The sequence below is a fragment of the Kwoniella dendrophila genome, chromosome 8 (genome assembly GCF_036810415.1).
Source record: "Kwoniella dendrophila CBS 6074 chromosome 8, complete sequence".
In the NCBI taxonomy this organism is placed as follows: domain Eukaryota; kingdom Fungi; phylum Basidiomycota; class Tremellomycetes; order Tremellales; family Cryptococcaceae; genus Kwoniella; species Kwoniella dendrophila.
The window spans coordinates 1,097,718-1,120,845 of NC_089483.1; the positions used below are offsets into that span (position 1 = coordinate 1,097,718).

The 23,128-nt window shown below is 39.2% G+C and overlaps 6 protein-coding genes across 6 annotated transcripts; 3 read left to right on the plus strand and 3 right to left on the minus strand.

Annotated features, from left to right (window-relative positions):
• Positions 1-1,094: 1,094 nt before the first annotated feature.
• On the plus strand, positions 1,095-3,946 carry L201_006238 (uncharacterized protein; the record flags this gene model as incomplete). The annotated part of the gene is made up of 2 exons (XM_066221960.1): positions 1,095-1,351; positions 1,429-3,946. The coding sequence occupies 2 exons, from the start codon at positions 1,095-1,097 to the stop codon at positions 3,944-3,946; spliced, it is 2,775 nt and encodes a 924-aa protein (XP_066078057.1).
• A 757-nt stretch (positions 3,947-4,703) lies between these two features.
• L201_006239 (diphthine synthase) lies at positions 4,704-6,014 on the plus strand (the record flags this gene model as incomplete). The annotated part of the gene is made up of 4 exons (XM_066221961.1): positions 4,704-4,838; positions 4,972-5,096; positions 5,222-5,491; positions 5,618-6,014. 4 exons carry the CDS (start codon positions 4,704-4,706, stop codon positions 6,012-6,014), a joined length of 927 nt encoding a protein of 308 aa, XP_066078058.1.
• A 339-nt stretch (positions 6,015-6,353) lies between these two features.
• On the minus strand, positions 6,354-7,429 carry L201_006240 (uncharacterized protein; the record flags this gene model as incomplete). The annotated part of the gene is made up of 3 exons (XM_066221962.1): positions 6,354-6,542; positions 6,613-6,966; positions 7,214-7,429. The coding sequence occupies 3 exons, from the start codon at positions 7,427-7,429 to the stop codon at positions 6,354-6,356; spliced, it is 759 nt and encodes a 252-aa protein (XP_066078059.1).
• Positions 7,430-8,274: 845 nt separating this feature from the next.
• On the plus strand, positions 8,275-11,257 carry L201_006241 (uncharacterized protein; the record flags this gene model as incomplete). The annotated part of the gene is made up of 14 exons (XM_066221963.1): positions 8,275-9,280; positions 9,423-9,493; positions 9,574-9,591; positions 9,686-9,801; positions 9,872-9,942; positions 10,019-10,126; positions 10,196-10,314; positions 10,391-10,453; positions 10,515-10,564; positions 10,635-10,668; positions 10,753-10,897; positions 10,982-10,995; positions 11,059-11,130; positions 11,204-11,257. The coding sequence occupies 14 exons, from the start codon at positions 8,275-8,277 to the stop codon at positions 11,255-11,257; spliced, it is 1,941 nt and encodes a 646-aa protein (XP_066078060.1).
• Positions 11,258-11,841: 584 nt separating this feature from the next.
• On the minus strand, positions 11,842-12,681 carry L201_006242 (uncharacterized protein; the record flags this gene model as incomplete). The annotated part of the gene is made up of 3 exons (XM_066221964.1): positions 11,842-11,934; positions 12,079-12,149; positions 12,546-12,681. 3 exons carry the CDS (start codon positions 12,679-12,681, stop codon positions 11,842-11,844), a joined length of 300 nt encoding a protein of 99 aa, XP_066078061.1.
• A 523-nt stretch (positions 12,682-13,204) lies between these two features.
• On the minus strand, positions 13,205-17,587 carry L201_006243 (uncharacterized protein; the record flags this gene model as incomplete). The annotated part of the gene is made up of 12 exons (XM_066221965.1): positions 13,205-13,713; positions 13,776-14,145; positions 14,200-14,610; positions 14,662-14,732; positions 14,789-15,022; positions 15,153-15,500; positions 15,620-16,433; positions 16,495-16,569; positions 16,634-16,690; positions 16,763-16,907; positions 16,974-17,101; positions 17,453-17,587. 12 exons carry the CDS (start codon positions 17,585-17,587, stop codon positions 13,205-13,207), a joined length of 3,297 nt encoding a protein of 1,098 aa, XP_066078062.1.
• Between the last annotated feature and the right edge of the window lie 5,541 nt (positions 17,588-23,128).

Consider the following 23,128-nt stretch of genomic DNA (forward strand, 5'->3'; position numbering starts at 1 on the left):
ATTCCTTTAGATGGTCATTTTGGCTTATGTGCCTTGAAAGCCCATCATCAGTCAAAATGAAACAAAGTTTAGGGATCGACGAAGGTAATGACAACAATGGCTTACAAGGTATAAACACTTTAAAGGAAGAAATACAGAGAAATGTTGTACTACAGTCATCATGAAGATAAATAAAAATCCCTTACTCAATACGCCTCATTAATGTTCATATGTTCCAGTGAAACTCCTTAACGTTATATTTAGAACTTTTTGTTTACATATCGTCCCAGTGAGGTCAGTGCAGTAGTGAGTTTTATCATGACAGCTGAGTTGAACTTAATCAAGTAATGTTCATACTGCCTATTCTTTTTATCAGGATCACGGCAACTAATTTACGATCTTTTTACAATGGACGGATTTGGTTAGTTTTTGTTTACATCCTACATATTACTCTGTGTATACTCGATCGGGTTTACCATGGTAGTCCCATCAAACTATAAAATTGATTCAGGTATATCACCTCACGATTTTCTCCATTCGAACAGTAGAGTATTGCATTGTAATAAGAACAAGATAATAAGAATATCGTAATTACCAAAGCCAAAAGCCTTAACCGCAATGATATCTGTTCCACCTGATGTAATATATTAGCCAAAAACCTACAACGCTTGTTTACCCTTTGTTCTTGAAATTCGTTCGTTCGAAGAAGGAAAGAAGGAGAAAAACATTGTCGGTTATGCACCTTTTTTCCTTTCATTTTGAAAGGAAGATCAGATCGAAGATCAAACAGGACCGAAACCTTCTATTTTGCTAGTGTTATACCGTTATTAGGTCAGAAAGAAGTAGGAAGTACCAGTTGGTTTTCAATCTCTTATAAGTTGACCAAATCATTTCGCAGATCTTCTTCTTTTTCTTCTTCTCTTTTTTTTTCTTTACTCAACAGCAAGATTATTAATAGCAAATCATCAAATAGACAAAAGGATTCTTTAGTTAGAAGTTCTTTTTTTCGACATTAAATCAGAATCATCAAATTGACTTTGACTCATTCAACTCATTTTACAAACGTATAAATACATATATACAAAAACACAGACAAAACAAACACATAACCGACCATGGTCAAATCATTGACCTTTTCATTCACTCTTTCAATTTTAGTAGCTCTTTTGAGTATATCTACTAGTGTTCAAGCTGAGACATTCAACAATGGACCTAATAGATTAGATAGAAAAGCTACTCCAGTACAACGAAATGTTGCTGCTAGAGCTGCTACCACTTCAGCTGCTGATCCATGGGCTAAATTCTCTCAATTTAACTGGAATACTTGGGCAACTAATTGGGGTTGGGCAGGTCACACTTTATCTTATGTGAAGTAAGTTGTAATCCCATTCTTACAAAATCATCGAATCTTCTTAATATACTAAATCTCACGTTGTATCTGTTTCATAGAGCTTGGTATTTCGATGAATACGGTTATAATTTACCAGATGGTGTTTACTCTTGGGGTCAACTTTCATACTATGTCAGTTACTTCGGTACCTACAACCCTTCGCCAAAGCCTTCTATCTCATCTTACGGTGCTGCCAATAACGAAGATCCTTGGGTTTACGGTACACTTGCTTCTTCCACTACATCAACTAAAGCTGCCGCTACTTCAACCACTTCGTCTTCTGCAGCTCCTGCATCTTCATCATCTTCAAAATCAAGTTCAGCTGCTGCAGTCAGTTCTTCTTCTATCGCACCATCAACTTCATCATCTTCAGCTAAAGCATCATCAACATCTTCATCCGCTGCTGCTGCTTCTTCATCTGCTGCTTCCTTGTCCGGTGGTGTAACAACAACTAATGGTTGGACATCACAAGGTTGTTATCAAGATGCATATCCACATTACGTACCTGATTACTTTGAAAGACAAGATTATATGACACAAGAATATTGCGCTTCAGTATGTTATAAATTAGGTAAACCTTTTATGGCAGTCGAATACGGATCAGATTGTTACTGCTCAACTTCACTTGGTTCAGGAAATTTCCCAAAATTAGCTGATTCACAATGTACTTATACATGTAGTGGTAATCCAAACGAAAACTGTGGTGATTACTATAAATTAGTTTTATTCAAATACACCGGTTCAACCCCTATCGGTACATTCCCATCATCATCTTCATCTGTTGCCTCTTCATCAGCATCATCTTCAGCTGCCGCTTCTTCATCAGCTTCTTCATCAAAAGCCTCATCAAGTTCTTCGTCAGCTGCTGCTTCTAGTTCATCTTCAGCTGCCGCATCAAGCTCATCAAGTTCTTCTGTAACCGCTTCTTCTTCATCTTCATCTTCAGCTGCTGCTTCTAGCTCATCATCAGCTGCCTCATCAAGTTCATCAAGTTCTTCTGTAACCGCTTCTTCTTCATCTTCATCTTCAGCGGCTGCTTCTAGTTCATCTTCATCTTCCGTTGCTTCAAGCTCTACTTCTTCATCAGCGACTTCAAGTTCTGCCTCCTCATCGGTTGCCTCGAGTTCCACATCATCTTCAGCTTCTTCATCAGTTGTTGTTTCCTCTTCAACCAGCTCATCGTCATCATCATCTGCTTCACCATCACCAACTGCCCCTGCCGTGCCATCTGGATGGGCAGTAGCTTCTTCACCATGTATTGCTGATGGTAAAACTGGTAGAGCATTACTCGGTTCCTTCACTATTGACTACAACAACACTATCGAAAGTTGTCTAGCTAAATGTGATGCCGGAGGTTACCCAATTGCCGGTATTGAATACGGAAACCAATGTTTCTGTGGTTCATACCTCTCAAACGGTGCTTCCCTCAAAACTACCGCCAAATGTGCTGTTCCATGTCCTGGTAATTCACTTGAAACCTGTGGTGGATACTATGCCATGAGTTTATATATTTCAACCAAATTAAACGGTGCCGCCCTTTCTGCCGATCTTTCGTCAGTAACCGCCACTTTACCCGACGGATGGTCAACTATTGCTCAATGTATGCCAGAAGTTAATGGTAGAGCTCTTACTGGTTACCAATGGTCAACAGATGCCATGACCGTACCTCAATGTCTTAACAAATGTGCTTCAATGGGTTACCAATATGGTGGTGTAGAGTACGGTAGAGAATGTTACTGTGGTAACTCTATTGACAATGGTGCCGATATTACCAAGACTTCACAACTTTGTGGTACACCATGTGCCGGTAATCCTTCAACAGCATGTGGTGGATGGAATTCATTACAAGTATTCCAAAATCCAGCTTATTCATATTCAAACACCGTCATTAACGGTTATGTCAAGACAGCTTGTTTACAAGAAGTTGCTTCAAGAGCCTTAAGAGGTGCAGCTTATAAAGATGAAGCTAATATGACAGTAGAATCATGTACATCATATTGTGCTGAACGAGGTTACATCATGTCAGCTGTAGAGTATGGATCAGAATGTTATTGTGGATCAGCATTAGTTGGTGGAGCTTCATTATTATTAACTTCTGGACAATGTAATATGCCATGTGTAGGAAATGCAAATGAAAATTGTGGTGGACCCAACGCTTTATGGTTATACATCAATCCTAACTCTTTAACTGCTTCAGTAACTTTACCAACTGGATGGACATATAAAGGATGTGTTGCAGAAGGTTGGACAGATAGAGCATTAAATTTCACTGCAACAAGTTATATTCAAAAAGGTACAATGACAGGTGAATTATGTTCAAGACAATGTGCACAATTAGGTTATAATATGGCAGGAACAGAATATGCTTCACAATGTTATTGTGGAAATTCATTCACAGGTGGTGCAACAGGTGCAATAATCGATACTTTAACAGATGGTTCAGGTCAATGTAATTATGCTTGCGCAGGTAACGCAGCTCAAATGTGTGGGGGTGCTTCAAGATTATCACTTTATTCATCTTTAGCTACTTTACCTTCAACTGGAACTACAGGAACAGGAACAGTTGTAATCCTTTAATCCAGTTGATAAATTAGACTTGTCATCAGCGTTTCCTTTACTTTCCTATAGAAATCATGTTTTATAATATTTATCCAATATTCATGTCAATGGGTTGAACCCATCATACATATTATTTTATTCTTTTTCGATATCCTCTCTCATTATATATTTCGGACACTTCTCCATGGGACTTTTTCTTTTGGTTTTTTCCTTCGACAATACCATAAATCAATTAAATATTATATATAGTCAAAAACATTATAGTAAAGTTAATAAAACAAATACAAAATCATTCAAAATATCGAATGTATATAATTTGCTGTAACAATTGCATTCTCGCGCGCAAACTTGTCCATATGGTGTTTTTGGGAGAAAGTCAATGTATAATCATATCTGACGAGATTGATTCTGTCTCAACTTCATGCAGTAAGTCTAAGTAGGATCAGAATTCAATCGTATAAAATCGAGTGCGTCCATTATTTGCCTCTTTTGTGGAGGGTCGGGATCAAATTTGTTGATGTTGTTTTACGAGCGAAAGACAATTTTACGATTATGATAAGATAACCGAAAAGCGATTTGATTCTGAAATTTGAATTTTTGAACTTGCCAGTTATTCTACCCATTCAACTTCTTCTGACAAAGAACCCAGCTCAGAACGAACAGTTTCGCTTCATAACCTGCCATTGGAAAAAGTGATTGATATAGTAAATAGAACGTTATCAAAACAATCAAAATCTAATTTTATACTTTATTCGAAGTGAAAAAAGCAGACAAAATGTTCTACGTTATCGGTTTAGGTTTAAGTGATGAAAAAGATATTACAGTAAAAGGATTAGAAGCTGTAAAGAGATGTGAAAGAATCTATTTAGAAAGCTATACATCCATTTTGATGTGTGATAAAGAGAAATTGGTGAGTATATATATATATATAAATCTATATAAATCATTTGTCCATCTTCAAATTCGAATTCGAATATCACATCTCAACGTATTTTTTCAAAAAAAAGTACTAATATCTTCTTTCGTTCTTAATATATTTATAGGAAGCATTCTATGGTAAACCAGTTATTACAGCTACTCGAGAAATGGTTGAATTAGAAGCAGATGAAATTCTGAAAGATTCTGATAAGATTGATGTAGCATTTTTAGTTGTTGGTGATCCATTAGGGTAAGTAGTATGACTTATCATGGACAATTCACAATCATTGTTTGTATATATGTGAAGTCACAAAGAGGGGGAAAGTAAGAATACATCGAGAATTGACATATGTCTTTATTTTCGAATCGAATTAGAGCAACAACACATACAGATTTATTATTAAGAGCAAGATCATTAAATATACCAAGTCAAGTTATACATAATGCATCAATATTAACTGCATTAGGTTCAACAGGATTACAAATGTATTCATTTGGTCAAACTTTATCTTTAGTTTTTTATACTGAAACTTGGAGACCTGATAGTTGGTTTGATAAATTAGAAGAAAATTTAAAAATTGGTGTACATACTTTAATTTTATTAGATATTAAAGTTAGAGAACAAAGTGAAGAAAATATGGCTAGGTGAGCTGTTTATACATCTTCAGTAATGATGAAGAGGGAAGAATCATCAGAAAAAAAAAAACGATGATCATCATTATAAGATCAATGTTGTGAAGTTGACCAACTATATATTTTTACTTTTTTTAGAGGCCGATTAATATATGAACCACCAAGATATATGAATCCCGCAACAGGATTTTCACAAATCTTATTAACTGAATCATTGAGACATGGAACTAATCCAGAAGATCGTGAAGAAGGAGTAGAATATAAAGAATCATTATTAAAACCTTCTGAAACTTTAGCAATATCATTAAGTAGAATAGGTACATCAACACAATCTTTAATTAGTGGTACATTAGAAGAATTATCAAAATTATCAGAAGAAGATTTTGGTGAACCTTTACATTCTTTAGTAATTGTTGGTAAAAAATTACATCCATTAGAGTTTGAATATGCAGGTAAATTTGCTATTAATGGTGAAAATGGTGATTGGTGGAAAGTTGGTAAAGATGTTTATGGAGTGGAAAGAGAAACTTTCTAAATGTCAAGTTCGATTTGGGTCTCTTAAGATAGTGATTAGAAGCATATATCGGATTTTTTAATACCTCGATTTCCATATGCATATATATATATATATATATACATATATGCATGATTTATTATAAAGGATAATCGACATCTATACAAGAGCTGAATATGGCAACCGAGGAAGAAACAACTGAAATGACAATAACTGTGAGACCATGCAAAAATACAGAACAATGCCAAAGGTGAAACTACAACGTGAATTTGATGATTTCATAGAATAAGTATTATATTGAATTGTTTATTCGACCAATGTTGACGTTTGCATTAATTAACATTACCATTGAGGTTATATCTATAACTTTGATTTAACCTTGACTTGAACTTGTTTATCTTGATTAGGTGGTTTCCAATTTAAACCTCTATACAATAAAGTTGAAGGCGCTGTACCGAATTCTATAGGTAATTCTAATCCATGTTCATGTACTGCTATAGTCCTTAACATTGAGAAATGATGTATTGCGTGCAAAGATATATACCATAACTGAATGAAAGTTCCAATGGGATCATCAGCACTCGTAAAGGATAATTGTCACAAAGAGATTTTCACTTACCTCTCTTCCTACTGTAGATCCCATAATCTGTTTAGTAGGTGTAATAGCTAAAACATTAACTTTTGATTCCATTATTCTTGATAATCCATTTTTCCTACTGTTATGCTGCGATAAACCAAATTCACCTGCAACTCCTTCTCCTGAAATGTCACCAGATAATTGGGAACGTGAATTTTCACCAAATTCAATCAAATCATCTTTTATTTCTTCTAAAGCATTCAGACATGATTTAATTGATCTGGCTATTGGATGTCTTTTAGTCGGTTCAATATTATCATAATTGATTTCTGGTATCGTAGCATCGTTCGTAGGTGATAATAGTGGATTAAGAAAAGCTCTAAATGATTCTATTACCTATATAGTTTAAGATGAAATGTTAATAAATAGTTCACACTCGCTTCATTGTCACGCATCATGAATCGTGAAATGTGAAATCCCATGTCTCTTCCTAGTACTTCCTCAATAACACGTATACCTCGCCCACCAATACTACCCTCCTTAACCCCGCTTACCCTCCTTGCCCTCCTTCCCGCTTCCGTCTCATCTCTCTCCTTGCCACCCTAACCTACCATTGCCCCCGCCAACATAAGAAAACACTTACATGTCTGAAATGTTTACCTAAAGTACCACCAGGCATCAACAGACTTTCTCTTGTTAATTGTTCATCAGTAGTTATATTTTGTTTGAATACATCGATTGAAGATTCAATCAATGAAATTGATAATTCCAACAAAGCTTCTGCACGATCTAATTGATCTTTCGACGGCATCGAAACTAGTGTATGATTTAATGATGTGTTTTGATTTTTCGATGGCATATTGAGGTTTATATATATATCACTCTTCCTATATGAATATGGTAGTATCACTTGACAGGGTGCTTTCGATTTTGGTCATCACTTGTATCAGCTGATGAGTCTCACTGAAGTCTTGATGAGCTTTGATGAGGTTGATTGCTATAAACTGATCAGGATCTCCTATCTATCGCCAATATGTTCAGAGATGATTATCATTCCTCTTCTAAATGACTGGAGATTACTGGAGATTACTGGAGATTACTGGAGATTACTGGAGATTACTGGACTGCCAAGATTCATCACCTGTATTCCGATAGATTTCCGATCAAATCACCACGTGGGAATTACTCCGTAGCTGTATATATAAAGGTTCTATGACGCAGTAAAATACAGTACGAGGTCGTGTTTCATTTTTTATACTAGCCAAAAAATTTGCATCAATCAACCAAGCTATGCATGATAACAACGACAATAAGTATAGCGATGAAAGGATATTGATAGATATATATGTATAGCTCCTTTCCAATCATTGACTAGCTGCATATCAAATCTTTGAATGTACTGCGTTATAGTATAAGCGAATCATTCACCCTCGACTACGCACAGCTTGGTTTCGAAATTGAACACAAAAGGTGACAAGCTGTGTTGCTACTGCACATTCTCACACAAGATAGATTTTAGACTTTACATTTCAGTATACTCTAACGACCATAACATAACACGGATTTGACGAATTTAACGATAAATACAGCAGATTATAGCAATTTAGATCTTTATCACTCCCCGACCAACGGTAAAATCAACATACAACAAATACACCCTCAGTCATATTGATACAGCCCGAATCAAAATCAACATCGATAAACATGCCTATACCTGGGCCTCGTCCCAACCCCAGTGGGCATGTTAGTGCGAATGTAAACACAAATTTTGCATCGATGCCTGACCCTCAACCTACAGGATATAAGCAAGATTACGCTTATGGATCCGAAGCATCTTTTCCCAATTATCAATACAACGAAGCGCAGGAACCAATGAGAAATCATAGAGCTGATAGATCCCAACCAGGTTATGATGATAGATTTGATGATGGTGATGTTGGATTATTGGGACCTTCTTCATCAAGAATCGGTGACAACAACAACCACAGTAATCGATATGAGTATAATAATCCTTATGAAGAAAGAGATGATTTCAATGATCACGATCACGACAATGATATTAATCAAGAACAACAACAACCAAGATCAATTTCACCTTCTTTAGGACCATGGGATTCAGCTTCACAAAGATCATTACCTTATCATTATAATCAAAGGAATTTACAAACATCTAATCATCCACATTCATCATTAGCACCGGGACATACTTCTATTAATGGCGTAGAAGGAAATCATTCAAATTCACATAATAGTAAACCTTCTGGTACAGGTGGATTAAGTTATATAGATGAAGAAGGAGAATATTATCGTACGGATAAAAATAGACCTGCTTCTACATCTGGTATGTTGACCAATCAAGAACGGGAAAGAGATCAAGTTGAAATGGGTTTAATTGGAAATACGAATCAACATTCTTATGGTGGAATGACCAACTCAAATCCATATTCCTATGAGTTAAATGAATATTCGAAATATGAAGATTCTCCTTATCCATATCCAAGCAAAAATAAAGATAACCCTAATGGTGGAATACCATTAAGAGGTACGAATAATTTATATGATTATTTGTTATTTCCAACTGGATTAGATAGATTATTAGCTTTGTTTGATGTTAATTTTGGTCAATATCCTATTGAACAAGCTATAGAAAGGAAAAGAAGAGGTTTAGGTGGGCAGAGATATCCTATAGCTGCTTGGTGCTTGACTATTGGTAAGCTGAACACTCCCTCATTCCATTCCTCGATGGTGGAATTCCTATACAGTAATATCTAAAATGATATCGAGAAAGTTCCGGTCTACAGAACTGATCATTATGAGACTTTCCTGCTGACTTACGAACTCGGACATGACAGTGATGACTTCTTTGATGGTGTATGAATTGGTAGCAAATTATCAAGCTATGGGCTCCCCTATAGCTACGAAGGTAAGTGAATTTCTCCTCATTTAAAAACTCTAACCACTGCATCTGGCTAAAATTGCTGTGAATCTTCTCGAAATGAACAGCCCACCTTTAACCCCATGGTACGTCTTCTTCAGCTCTTCCTTCCATCACTACAAAGGGTTAAAGCCAAACGACTTGCTTGATAATAAGCTCATCCTTCCGCTCATCTCATAGATCGGACCATCGTCAGAAGTTCTTATCAATATCGGGGCTAGATTTCCACCATGTATGAAATACGTTGAAGCCTTACCTCCAACTTTCTCATTGGCTTGTCTAAACGATACTTCCAGGTAAGATGATTACACTCAACTCATGAGACAAAGGATTTAGCTGATATGCAGATGATATTGTCTTTATAAGTACACCAACGACACAATGTTCTATAGAAGAAATTTGTGGTCATGGTGGATTTCATGGTGAAAATCCTGATCGTAAGTAGTGGTCCATGTCGAAAAGACACATTTTTAAGATTCGGGCTAATTAGAGTCCAATTATACGTCGAAACAGAATCATGGAGATTCGTCTATCCGATATTTCTACATGTAGGAATTGTTCATCTTATCTTGAACATGTTAGCTCAAATCACTGCTGCCGCTCAAGTCGAAAGGGAAATGGGTAAGCCCGAAATATCCTTTTCATCCTTTGTCCGGTGATTTGTTGTTAATCTCAGTTTCACTTTGATAGGTACACTACCATTTCTGATAGTATACCTTGCAGGCGGTATATACGGTTTTGTATTAGGTGGTAATTTCTCTAGGACTGGTATACCCAGTGTAGGTGCAAGTGGTGCTCTATTTGCAACTGTATGTTCTCCCCTACTTCCTCTTGTATAGAAATTCCATCCCATTTAAACAAACTAATTATTTGGAACCTACGTAGAATGCCTGTGTTCTCGTTGATTTGGTCATGCACTGGAAATACGAGGAAAGACCGAAACTCAAAGTGAGTGACTGAATAGACCATTCTAGGACAGCCGAGTTGATTGCATTTGTGTGTGTGTTAGGCTTTCTTACTGGCCATCGAGTTTTTGATCGGTTTCGGTATAGGTTATATGTAGGTTTTTGTTCTCTGATCTAATAGTTCTTATACTTGATGTAATTTGACTAACAATCTCTTATTCCAGCCCTAACGCTGTAGACGGTCTAGCACATCTAGGTGTAAGTGAGGATCTTAACTGCCACCTTTCCAGGTTTCTCCGGCGTCCATTGAGGTCATATGCTAAAATACCAATATGGTTTTAGGGTTGGGCAATAGGCATTTTATTAGGTATTATATTATACCCATCTATATCAGAAACAAAAAGACATAAATACATCTTATGGGTAGCTAGGGTGATTGCTTTTGTTTTAGCAATTTTAGCTTTCGTATTAACTATAAAGAACTTCTGTAAGTATTTCAAGCTTAAGATACATCCAATCAATTTCTTCAGTTGATACTGACATGATTTGTGTTCTTTCTTTATCGAACTAGATACGGATGATCCCGTAAGTTGTATTTCAACTCGCCACTTTCATTGTAAATATTGATTCTTTTTGGTGTGATCGCAGAACGCAAATTGCGAATGGTGCAGATATTTATCTTGTATACCTACAAATTCAAATGAACATTGCAAGGGAACAGTAAGTCATGGGGCAGGCCCCCTTTTCCTGGGTTTTCGTCGGTGCAAAGTCGCTGACTATATCATACTAATAGGGGATAACGGTAACAAATACAACAACAACCAAGCGATCTTGGGATCTACTCTAGTCACGGATGGATATAGGTTCTCTGAATCATAGTCTCTTGTGATAGATTCGAGAATTCCAACAAGCAACAAGAACAAAAGCACATATTATTCATTCTGTAGCATAATTATATCGCCATGGACTTTCTCGTTTTGCCATAGATCTTTAAAGGTAGACCCCTTTTTGTGTATACCTAGTACTTCATGATAGTATAGATAGATGCCTTGTGTATGTTCTCGAAACGTGCACATTAACTCGATCACAGATTACATATTTTATGTTGCTGCTAAATCCGTCAAGCTGACATGCAATATGAGGAACAGGATCAAAGGGTTTAGTGAGATCTTTTTCGGTGAATGATACTATATGCTACATAGTGGTCAATGAGTAAAGGAGAAAGACAAAACTATAAAATCTAAAGTTAATGAACCTCCCCTCTTGCTTTGTGTCCACAGGACGACCATCACTTCCTTCCTACTACTCTTACTTTTTTGTCGATCAATCAATGAACATATCTAGATCCTTTTTAAATACGACTTTCTAGCAGTTACTGAAAAGCTCACATACTCTCTTATAGAAATTTGACTGTTTAATCAACTGAACTGATTAAGCTTGACCCTGTAATTTCTTTTCCCCAAATTCTTTTTCATCTTCATTCCTAAATACAGTTCCAGCGAATTTTTTTGCGTAACCATTTACCTGATAAGAGTTGAAAACGAAAATAAAAACGAAATTGTCAGTCACCTTGACTCTATTTTGCTAGTTTTTAAAATGGGTAAATGAACGATATAATCATTGTTTCATTACGGAAAAAGGTTCAAGAACTAAAAAAAAAAGACTCACTTGTTCTTTAAATGATATCTTTTGATCTGAAGTTTGTTCAACTACACCACCTGCGCCCGGTGCGGTAGCAGCTATGTATGAATGTTTAGTTAATGAATGAGAACAAATAGGAAGCGATTAAATAGGAGTGCTGCCTCCCGCCCCCTATCTTCCCTCTCTTCGCTACCCCTACCTTCGATTTCTCTAGTCTTATCTCTTCCCTCTCCTCAAGCCCTTCCTCGCTCCCATCACTGCCCTCTCTCACCTCTTCTCCCTCTCTCCCACCGACAGATAGGGGGTGCTCAAATCAGGAACTGCCCCCCCCCCCCCCTGGAACTTCTCGTTTCTCTCTTCTCGCTCTCCCGTCTCTCGTCTCTTCACTCTACCTCCCCTATTCTCTCTTTCTCTGCCCCTGTACTCTGTCTTCCTCCGCGACCCTCTCCAATCTATCTCTCTCTTCGCTTCTTTATTCAAAATTTTGAACTCACCTTGTTGTGGTTCAGCAGTTTCCAGAGGTGCTGCAGGCACACCAGTTCCAGCAGCTACTATGGATGGAGGTACAGCTTCATTTTGTGCGACAGTAGGTTGCGGGGCTGTTGTGGTTGTTGTAGGTTGAGCTGACATTTTGCTTCAGTTAAATTTGATTGAAGGTAGGGTAATTGTTTGTTTGCTTATTTATTTAGCAATTATAATAGATACCTTGATGTAAGATAGATAAAGTGAATGAGTAGTAAAACAATTGGTAAATATGTACTTAAGGTGATACTGTAGCAAGCGGCAAAAGAAGGAATTCATGTTCTCAATTCCAGTTGCTTCGGATGACGTCATCTCAAATAACTTGCTGCATGCTTCAGCCCTCATGTTTTCAGCTTTTCGTGATAACAGGTAAGCTTGATTTTTTCTATTTGTGAGCTAATGTCAAATGCTGACGGAATGATAATCCTGTCAATCAAGAAAACATTGATTGATCTTATATACATAACATCGCGATAATACTATGCAAAACTATATCCATATTATTGTCCATCGTAACTCATTATGAAATCATTATACACATTACATTAAAAAAGCATGATCAACTTGATAGAGACTCACCCTCTTAATGAGGTCTTTAATAGAATTACTACTGTTGGTAATGTCTTTGTCCTTAACTTTGACTTGGTGATTCCACTTGAGGTAATCTTTCAGGTTCAGCTTGTGTACTAGCAGGAGCAGCACCAGGAGGTAAAGGTGTTTTATCATTCTCTTTTCTATTTATCGGCGATGCTGCAATCGTTCCGATATGTAATTCACTTGGTCCTGTCGTTTGTGGAGGTGGACTGAGTTGACTTGCGCCCAAACCTTCTGAAGCCCAAGCTGGCAAATCACTCTGGTGAACCGCAGTCGGATAAGAATAAGTCACACCTGTACCAGACGAAGTCGACGTCAAAGTAGGTGATGCAGGTACAGGCAAATCCGTTGCAGCCAACGATAATGGTCGATTTGAATTAGATTGATCAATTGGTGATGAATTAGATGTTTGATTTGTTATGGGTGACGATGCCGAAAGCGCAGAACTTGGATATTGGGCAGAAGAAGAGGAAGCAGGTAGATGATCCGCTACGTAGTATGCCATACCTGCACTTCGCTTATGAAATCCGCATTTCTCGTAGAATGCTATCAGACATATATAATCAATTAGCTTGGTATTTTCTGCACGGGAGCTACAATGAACTTACGCATTTTAGGCTCCTTACAATCCAAGATAACTTTATAACAACCTAGATTTACAGCCAAATCTCTAAGACCAACTACCAATTTCTGACCTAATCCTTTACCTTGCATTGAATCAGAAACAACTATATCTTCCAAATGTCCTGAAGCTCCTGCATTATTGATGTGTTTCCTTTCAACGATCAATGAACCTGATGCAACTAATTGATCATTTTCTTTATTTACCATAACAACTATATAGTATGTTCCGGGACATGATTTGAAATGTTGGAATATAGCTGAATACACTGATGGAGCTAATGCTGGTGATTCCCTTAAGGTGTTAAGTAGTTCAAAGTGTGATCGAAGGAGATCATTTGACGCCAATGGCCGTACCTATTCATGCTATCAGCTACCAATCCTGGAAAGACAACATGAAATCCGACTTACATGAACATTATCTGGTAGGCCTAATCTCATACTTGATGGGATATGTGTTGGACTGAACAACAAATCTAATTTATCGTCCGGTGTGAAAACATTCATTTCTGTATTATCGTGGAAATGAGGTACAGCAGGTGGTCTAGCTGTACCAGGTTCGTTTGTTGTAGGTGCGGCATCTGAGCTCGAGTCAGATATAACAGGTGAAGATTTAATATTATTCGAATCTTCAGTAGGTTGAGAAATCTTTATTTTGGTTCTCGAGCTTCCGGGTTGTGGTCCCTCATCAACTGGATGATAAGATAAGACACCGGATCGGGAAAGAGCCGGAGCTGGTGGGAGTGCTGTTGGAGCTATGACAGGAGAATCGACCCCGAATAGTAAATCGGAAAAGGTGATGAGGTCTTCGAGAACGGTATCCTGTAAAGTCGTGATTAGCATAAGAGCATATATTTGATGAAAGTGGCCTACCTTTCCCTGATGGTGCTGTAACAATGATGTAGTATCGGTAGGAACCTGATCTTGACCAAACAAGACAGAATCTGACACCTTTCGTTAGTTTTGTACAGGTGCATAGTAAGACACAAAATTCACTCACTGAATACGACTGCCAGATTCTTGGCATCCATTTTATTAATAGCCGATTTTTGGTTCACTCGGCCTAAATGCTCAATTATAGCTTGGAAAGTAGTCTGATGAATTGGAGGTAATCTCCTCAATCTAGCTCGTAACGATGAGAAATTGCTCTCGATATGCGATTCTCTACTATCGGTGTACTTGACTCTTTCAGGGTGTGGTAATGGGAAAACGGGCTCAGGCAGTTCTCTCAAATCTGTGAGAAAAGGGGGCATTAGTCAGTGTTCAGCATGAGCAGGAAGGGGGGGGGGGGAGGGGGGGGGGTAGATTTGAGAAGTAGAAAACATTCGAACGCAGGAACACTGGCGTATGACACACAAACTTACATTGTTTCAGCACATTACCAATACTAGCCACATCATCTTTCTCATCGAAGACGAACTTTTCTTCATCTAACTCTATACCTTGAATCATTTTTTGTACACCGGCATGTCTACCACTAACTCTATATATACCTTCGAAATTTAAACCTCTTTCATCTATAGCTAAAATTGATTTTTCTAATATAGTTGGTGGTCTACCATGATCTGTAGAGTCACCTCTTGTGAAATCATAATCTGTTAAAGATACACCAAATATCAATGATTTACATGGCCCAACATAGAAATTCTCATATGGTATAGGTGCAATTGGTGGTGAGACTATTGAACGTAATCTTGTACGGAATAACATCACTAAACATCATTTAGGTGTTAGTTTTCTTGTGCTGTGCGCTGTTGACGTTATAAGGATACAGAGAGAAAGAATGAATGGAAGTGTTGGATAGAGCAAGTAAGGATGAGCTTCGACTTACTATCTTGTTCCAGATTTATACCTTCAATAGCTTCTTTAGCAACTTCAGTAGCCTGAGCATTTGTAGCTGCTGTACCATGCATAGTATCCATATAACTTTCTAATGAATATCTTAATCGTTTACTCAACTCGTCATTAAATACCTCTAAACTGTTCATAGCTGAAGCATGTAATTTTTCTCTTCTTAATCTTAATGATTCTAAATGGAAGATACCAGTTCTATAAGCTTTATCTGCATCATCAGCTTCTCTTTTGGCTCTTACACCTCTCATTGCGCCTATTGCTTTTTGACTGTTCGCTTGTGATGTTGTAGTTCCTCTTCTTTGTAGATTACTATTACTGTTATTATGTCCACCTAAATCTCCATTATCCCCACTATTACCTGAAGCTCCAACAATGATATAATCGTCTTTCTCTTTATCCTCTTTTCTATCTTTTTCTTTGTCTTTATCTTTATCACCACCTAATTTTTGCATAAATGCTGAAAATCCTTTTTTACTTTGTTGAGCTAAATCGTTAAATACATCTTTACTACCACCACCTCCACCACCTGATGCTGAACCTGCTCGTAATCTAGATGTTCTCTTTTCTTCTTTACTAGGTGAAAAGGGTGCGTGTATAGGTTCAGGTTGAGATAATGCTGGATTACCCATAGGTGGTAATGGTCCAGTAGAAGTCGGTGGAGATGTATACGATGGACCAGCAGGAATAGCAAATGGATGTTCGTGTAGAGGTGTAGTTGCTGGAGAAGGGGGTGAGGGAGTAGAAAGAAGTCGTGCTTGCATTGCTATAGCATGTTCTTGACGTTTATGATCCTATATATACATCAGTGGTGAACATTACGACAGGCAGCTTTGACTCAAGGTTTTCGCTTACCTCTAAAGCTTGACATTTGAGGTAATACGTCTTCTTCAATTTAGGTAATTGGGTTTTGGCATGATCATCGTACATCTATAGACCCATTAGATATATCGTCAACACTGCCTTTAGTGATCGTTTCCTATCATTCACATACCTCATTGGCGAGTTTCATGTTATCCTTGAGTGCGCCACGTATCCTTGTTTGTTCTTCCTATATCAATACCTTGTTATCAGTAGAAGGATCTTACCTCAGAAGCGCGAGAGCGAGATGAGCAGCACTTACTTTTAGCTTTAACAATTCCTTCATGACATCTTCCCTTAAAGCGCCAACCATAGCTTCTCTGGACTGTATCTCTCTTTGGGTATAATCCCTGACTTCTTGCCATGCTTTACGTGCGGTCGCTTTTGACTGTTTCTTGTGTGCAGCACTAAAGACCATACAGTCAATCAAGATAAAGATACGTTAATCATTCCTTTGGGAAAGAGAAGCTTACTCATCATGTAAACTATCAATAGCGACACTTCTATCATATAACTTGGTTAAATTCTCTATATACTGTTCTTCGACTCGTATACGATCTTGGAAAAATGATATATAGTGCTCGTCTTCCGATATTTTGTGCTGTGTAATGCGAGTCAGCGACCATATTTACCAGTTCGATGACCAGTTGCAAGCTCCTCCATGCCTTCCCGTCATTTAACGATACCTCAACAGTGACTGTTATTTTCCTTGAGGGTAAAACTTTCGATCATATAAAGCTCAATTAGATACCAATCTCCCTCTCCAGCATTTTTCCACCCCCTTGTCCTCCCCAAGCCTTTAGCCCGATGATCACTACTTCAGTACTCCTACACTCCACTCTACTCCCTGCCCTTTCCTCGACCACCAAGAGTAGTCACTACTGCTTCTATACACCCAACTATCACCTTCCTCATGCTCCACAAAGAATATGATCACTGCTCTGACACTTACCTTGAACTCTCTCAGAACATCAAATCCTTCTAATCTTCTTAATCCATATCCATAGTTATGACCAACGTTATTTAGTGTAGCGTTGAGTGAACTCGAAGAACCACCTAAATCACCTGACGAATAAGCGTAAGCCATATTGGATGACCCTTCCACTCGAGAAATGCAAATGGTTTTATGTGAGTATAATGTAAAGGAAAGCAGGATAAAGGATGTTGATGGAATGTATATGTATCTATGCTATCATTTTCTGGTTTATGGATATATGGGAAGTGCGGGTAAGTTGTTACAACGCCTTTATCTCTCACTCTCAGGGTGGTGTCAAGTGTTGTTGGTGTCGGAATTAAACTGATACAAAGATATTACACATACAAGGCACAGCAGTTTGTTTTTCCTTTCTCTTATGTCATTCTCACAATTTATTGATAACCACGCAGCTATCTCAGTTTAATCTCGGCATAATAGTTAGGCTCAATTACTGCGTAAATATACCTTCTTGACATAAACTGTATGATGAATGTGATTGCAAGAACGACCCCCTTGACCCCACGATTCCGCCCTTCGTGCTATAAGTCTCTATGCGTACGGTGGTGAATCGCCGAGATCAGTGAGGTGCGTAGCACCTATGCTTGTCCTTTGAACCCTCAGCCATGAACGAAGATTGGCATTGTGGCAGTCCAAACCATCGATAAGATAATAATTCCATATGCACAAAGCTCACCTACCCATTCAAGGAATTGACGGCTTATGATCATTCGCTGCGAAGGTCAGCCCAAAGTGTCGATCAAAGGCTTATCGTAGTGTGACAACTATCGCAGGCATATCCTATCGTTCAAGACAACATACATAATTCATTCTTTGTTTAATGTTTAAGTGGTTTTATTACGAGCCACTACGAATTCCTACTGACATCATACTTTTGTCAACCTTTGTTTTTTTGTTCTTGTCTTCTTTTTTTTGGTTTTTCGGAATACTCCATAAGACTAAGACATAATCGTAATTCATTGATTTTCGTTTTCTTCACTTTCAATCAAAAGAAATAACTTGAACATTTTACCACTGTTCCTAAAGGTGAGTGGATTCTCGATATGATTACAAAGTCATTTACCGCCAGAAGCAGCTTCAGATTGATAATCAGCAAAGTTTGATCCAGCTGATACGTCTCCAAAATCAGAGTGCCAATCGGCAGCGGCGGAGCCTATTTACCAGATCAAGAGAATTGTGAGTTATTGCAATGAATTTGTGATCAATCATTCACAATCTTCTCTTGTCACCTCATTATTGAAATGAAAGCAAAAAAAGAGAAACTTACCAGCGGCAACACCTTCAGAGGTAAATCCCATATCTTGAGGAGAAGACATTTTTTTAGAACGTAAAAAAAAAGTTGCGTATAGGGTTTGGAACTTTTATTTTAAGAAGTAAGTTTCATCGTAATCTGATTAATTGATTGTATTTTTCGCTTTGAAAAAAAGAAAAAATAGAAAAGAAAGAGGAATTCAAGAAATCGAAAGAGTCAACCCTCCTTTTTATCTCATTTTCGATCCAACGTTTGAACGTATAACATAACCTCACAAATAGTGAAATCATGTGGCGGATTATGAACAAGAAAAACTTCTTATTGCTTACTTGATACTTCTCACAGTTTTGTCTTCAAACTGGCTGCCTCCTATCCGTCGTACATTCTTTTGAAACATTCACACTCCTTCAATAGCATGTCACTCTTTATGACAAAAATGTGCATCGGGGGAAGAGGAGCAGATAACCAGCATGGAATCTACATCTATGTCAGAAAATGAGATCTCTCAAAGAGTTCTACTGATTCAGTCGTACATCCATCACATGATTATTGTCCTATACATCTATTCTCATGCGAAGATCTTGATATCTCATATCATAAGAACTTAACAATACGAGTCACTGAGATTTTCATAGCTGATGTCACTACTTCCCACTCCACATATTGGTTCTGCATGACATGTGGTCGTACCGGTTGCTCCAGACAGAAAATGTGTTGCCATACGCAATAGCGAACAAAACCATGTTTGAAAAGATCATTTTCATATTATTGGGCGTTCAAGTCTAAGAAACAGGTACTGAGCCAGATAATCCTGTCAGATGAGTCTCGAAACTGCTACAATATTCCTCAGTAGTATCTTGCGCCAACAATGGATTTCTTTGATTAAGATCTTTGCATGTTTCGAATGTAGTCTTCACGAGGTAGTCCAGCTGGTGCCAGACCAGATCCAGAATATATCGTCGTAATTTGGAGGCATTGCGATGTTGTTACTGAGAAGTATAGAAGACAGACCAAATAATCTGGCTCTTGCTTTCTATTTGACCGTTTCTCTTCATTCATGAGTCTAAATACTTTCATGACGCACTACATGACTATCGTTCCCACTCTTCTAGCTTTCAATCTTACGATTAATCTTTCTTTTTGTTCTTTTGAACTTGATCATGAACGATTTTTGCGCCTGCCCCCACTGCTACACCACCTTGGATCACACCGTGCACAGCTGCTACACCATATCCACCCATTGCAGCACTTTGTAAAGTGGCGAAAATTGCGCCTGCACCCCCTGCAGCTTGCGCACCAGCGGGGATCCAACCTATTGATTGATACAACGACGTACTGTAAACCAATACAACCTCCTGCTTCAACGTTGATGGTGGCAAGAATGAGAACAGTGTTCAAATCACCTGCTGCTGGTCTCATTCCTGCAAACCCCAAAGCACCAAGCAACGGAGCAGCTACTAAAGCAGGTGCAGCAACGATTAAACCTGTACCAGCGAAAAAAGCTGCTTTGCCAGGATTGTTTTTGATCCATCCTTTCGCACCGCCATTCTTCTCCGGTTCTAAATCAGTCGATATTGTAGCGCAACCCGGCTGATATTTTTTTCATTCTGATCATCATCATCATCATAATGAACATCTATCTTTTCTTTCTTCGGGATTTCGGGTTCTGATCTGACATCTTTAGACTCGATGATGCTTACTCGAGCTTCTTGATTTTCATCCATTGGCATCCTATGTAAAGACTCCTCTTGTTATATTGAATGCGTGGTATCATATCTTTCAAGCTGATCAGGGGGGCAAGTCATCATTTTGAGGTTGTTCTCTTTTTTTTCCCCTGCACATCAAGGGGAAACCTTAGCTGGGCGATGAATAATAAACAGATATACAATCAAATCAGAAATTATACATGTAAAACACCTTCCTTTGAGGGTTACTAACCTTTTGATCGCCGAGAGTGAGTCACGAGGACTAGCGGCGAGAACCGATCAGTGCCTGAAAGAACTACTTTGCAAGAGGATATATGGATCCTGTTTGGCACAAATTCTCATCTACGGCCATAGAAGGTATAAAACACCGCCTCTCGTCTGCTCGGCGCAGTAAATCACCAGCTAGACTAATTCAAGGTCGCTGATCACAAATATCTGGTCAGATTCGTCGGGGGTGACCCCCTTCGTCACCAACAACGCCTTCGGCGTCATCAGCAGGAAAATCCACCTTTTTTCAGCAAATTTCAGCAACTTTCAACGCGCTTTCAGCTTCCTTGACCTCAAATCTCCACCAATCTCCACCAAACTTGGTACACAGTCTCTACTATAGCTCTTCTATCCCTCGTAAAAATTCCGTCGCCCTTATCATTATCAGAACCTTCCTCTTCGCCATCACTGAGATTTTAGTAGAGGCCTGTGCGTCAAGTCCGACAAAATATTGATTGTTTACCATCATTCAACGTAGATCATCAATCAACTAAGCGGACAACCTCCACCCTCACCTCCACCTATCTCGTCGGCAACCACCGCTCTTCTACGGCCAGCCGTAGAATCTACGGCTTTCTCATAGTAATACTACGGCCAAGCCGCAGGATCTAAGGCTAATTCTACAGCTCGGCGGGTGCCGCACGAGATACAACATGAGTGAACAACCTCCACCTTACACTTCGCCTGGCTACCTTGCAACTACATCCTCTTCAAATAACAGAAGCACTAGACCTAAGCCTGGGGCAGTATTTGGAGGAAACAGCCAGGAATCACAGCAAAGGCCCAACGACAATGGCAAGGGACCTACAAGGGTGACAAGGAGAACCTCACCACGCCTCCAAGAGCAACAGAATCAGCCTCCTCCTACTAATCCTGCTCTTAGAGGACCTCCAATAATACCTCTCCCGACAACCTGCCCAGCCTGCTCCACCTTCAATGGCAAGGATATCCTACAGCATCTTCGTCGCAGTCACAAGGTACAACACTTCCTCCTCACTGACTTCCCACCAGGTTCGGTTTCCATCTGCCCAAAATGCAACACAGTCACCAAGCCCACCCCAGCTGGGAAATCAGCACATGACAAAGATTGTCCTAGAATACAAGAGGAGAAGAGAGCTATAAGGTCGGGGCAAAGGACAATGGACCAGCTAAGCGCAAAGAAGACTATACCAATCAGAAAGTCGGCATCAACAGGATCTGTTCGCCCAAGCCAGCCAGCAACTTTGACTCCTGTCAGACCAAGCCCTTTAAGATCGACCACCTCTATGAACAGCCCTTATACTCCCTCGGCAACACCAACCGCTCTACCAACACCTCCAGCCCTTCAGACAACCAGAGCTCCCTCACCTGAACCATCACCTAGCACTGCTCAGAGAAGGTTACACCAACCAGCACTACAGCCAGCCCCGGAGCCAATGCAGCAGCCTAGACCAGCCCCAACTGTGTTGCCACCAACCACACAGCACCGCAATCTTAAGGATCTAGTACCCCTTCCTGGTTCAATAAAGCATCTCCATCCCTCACTAGTCCGCCCCTTTGTCGACAAAGCCTCCCAACTTGCAGCAAAATACAATGAAACGCCGACAACAAAAGCACTAATGGATATTCTAGCTCTTGTTAAGGTTGGTCTAGTACCGGAGATGCGCAACGGTTATAAGAATGTAGTAGAACGCCTCGTCGCATACCCCGATGTAGCCTGGCCAGAGGTTAGACCAAAGGAAGGAGGTACAAAGAGTAGCAGAATTAGGTCCAAGGAACTAGTAGAAGCAGGGCTCATTGGCAGAGCGGAGAGGACTCTCAATAGTGAGGCGGAGGTAGCACCGGTAGACGAGAAGGTGGTAGAAAATCTAAGAAAGAAGCACCCAATTGGCCCTTCAAACCCCTTCAATCTGCCTCATAGAGGTCAATCAAGCTCATCAACCTTGCCGTACTGGATCCCCAGTTTGAACTCTTCCTATCCACGCTCACTGCTCAGATAGCAAACGGGGTTGCCACCGGTCAAGAACTACTCTGTGCGGCAAGGCTGACTCCATTGGCTAAACCTGATGGAGGAGTTCGACCCATAGCTGTTGGAGAAATGTTCTATCGCTTAGCAATGAAAGCTATCTTTGCCACCAACTTCGACCCCAGCTCGTTGTCACCTCATCAATTTGGAGTTGGAACCAGAGGTGGTGTAGAGCCTATAGCAAGAGCGGTGCAGTTCTCCTTGGATGATCATCCGGCATTCCCCTACAAATTTGTGGTATCACTGGACGCTTCCAACGCATTCAACACCTCTCAACGGAGGAGAGTTCATACAGCTGTCAATAAGTACGCTCCGTACTTCCAACGAGTAGCTACATGGTCATACAACAACCCAACACCCTTGTACATCCACTCTGATATTGACAACAAGACATACACTCTCTT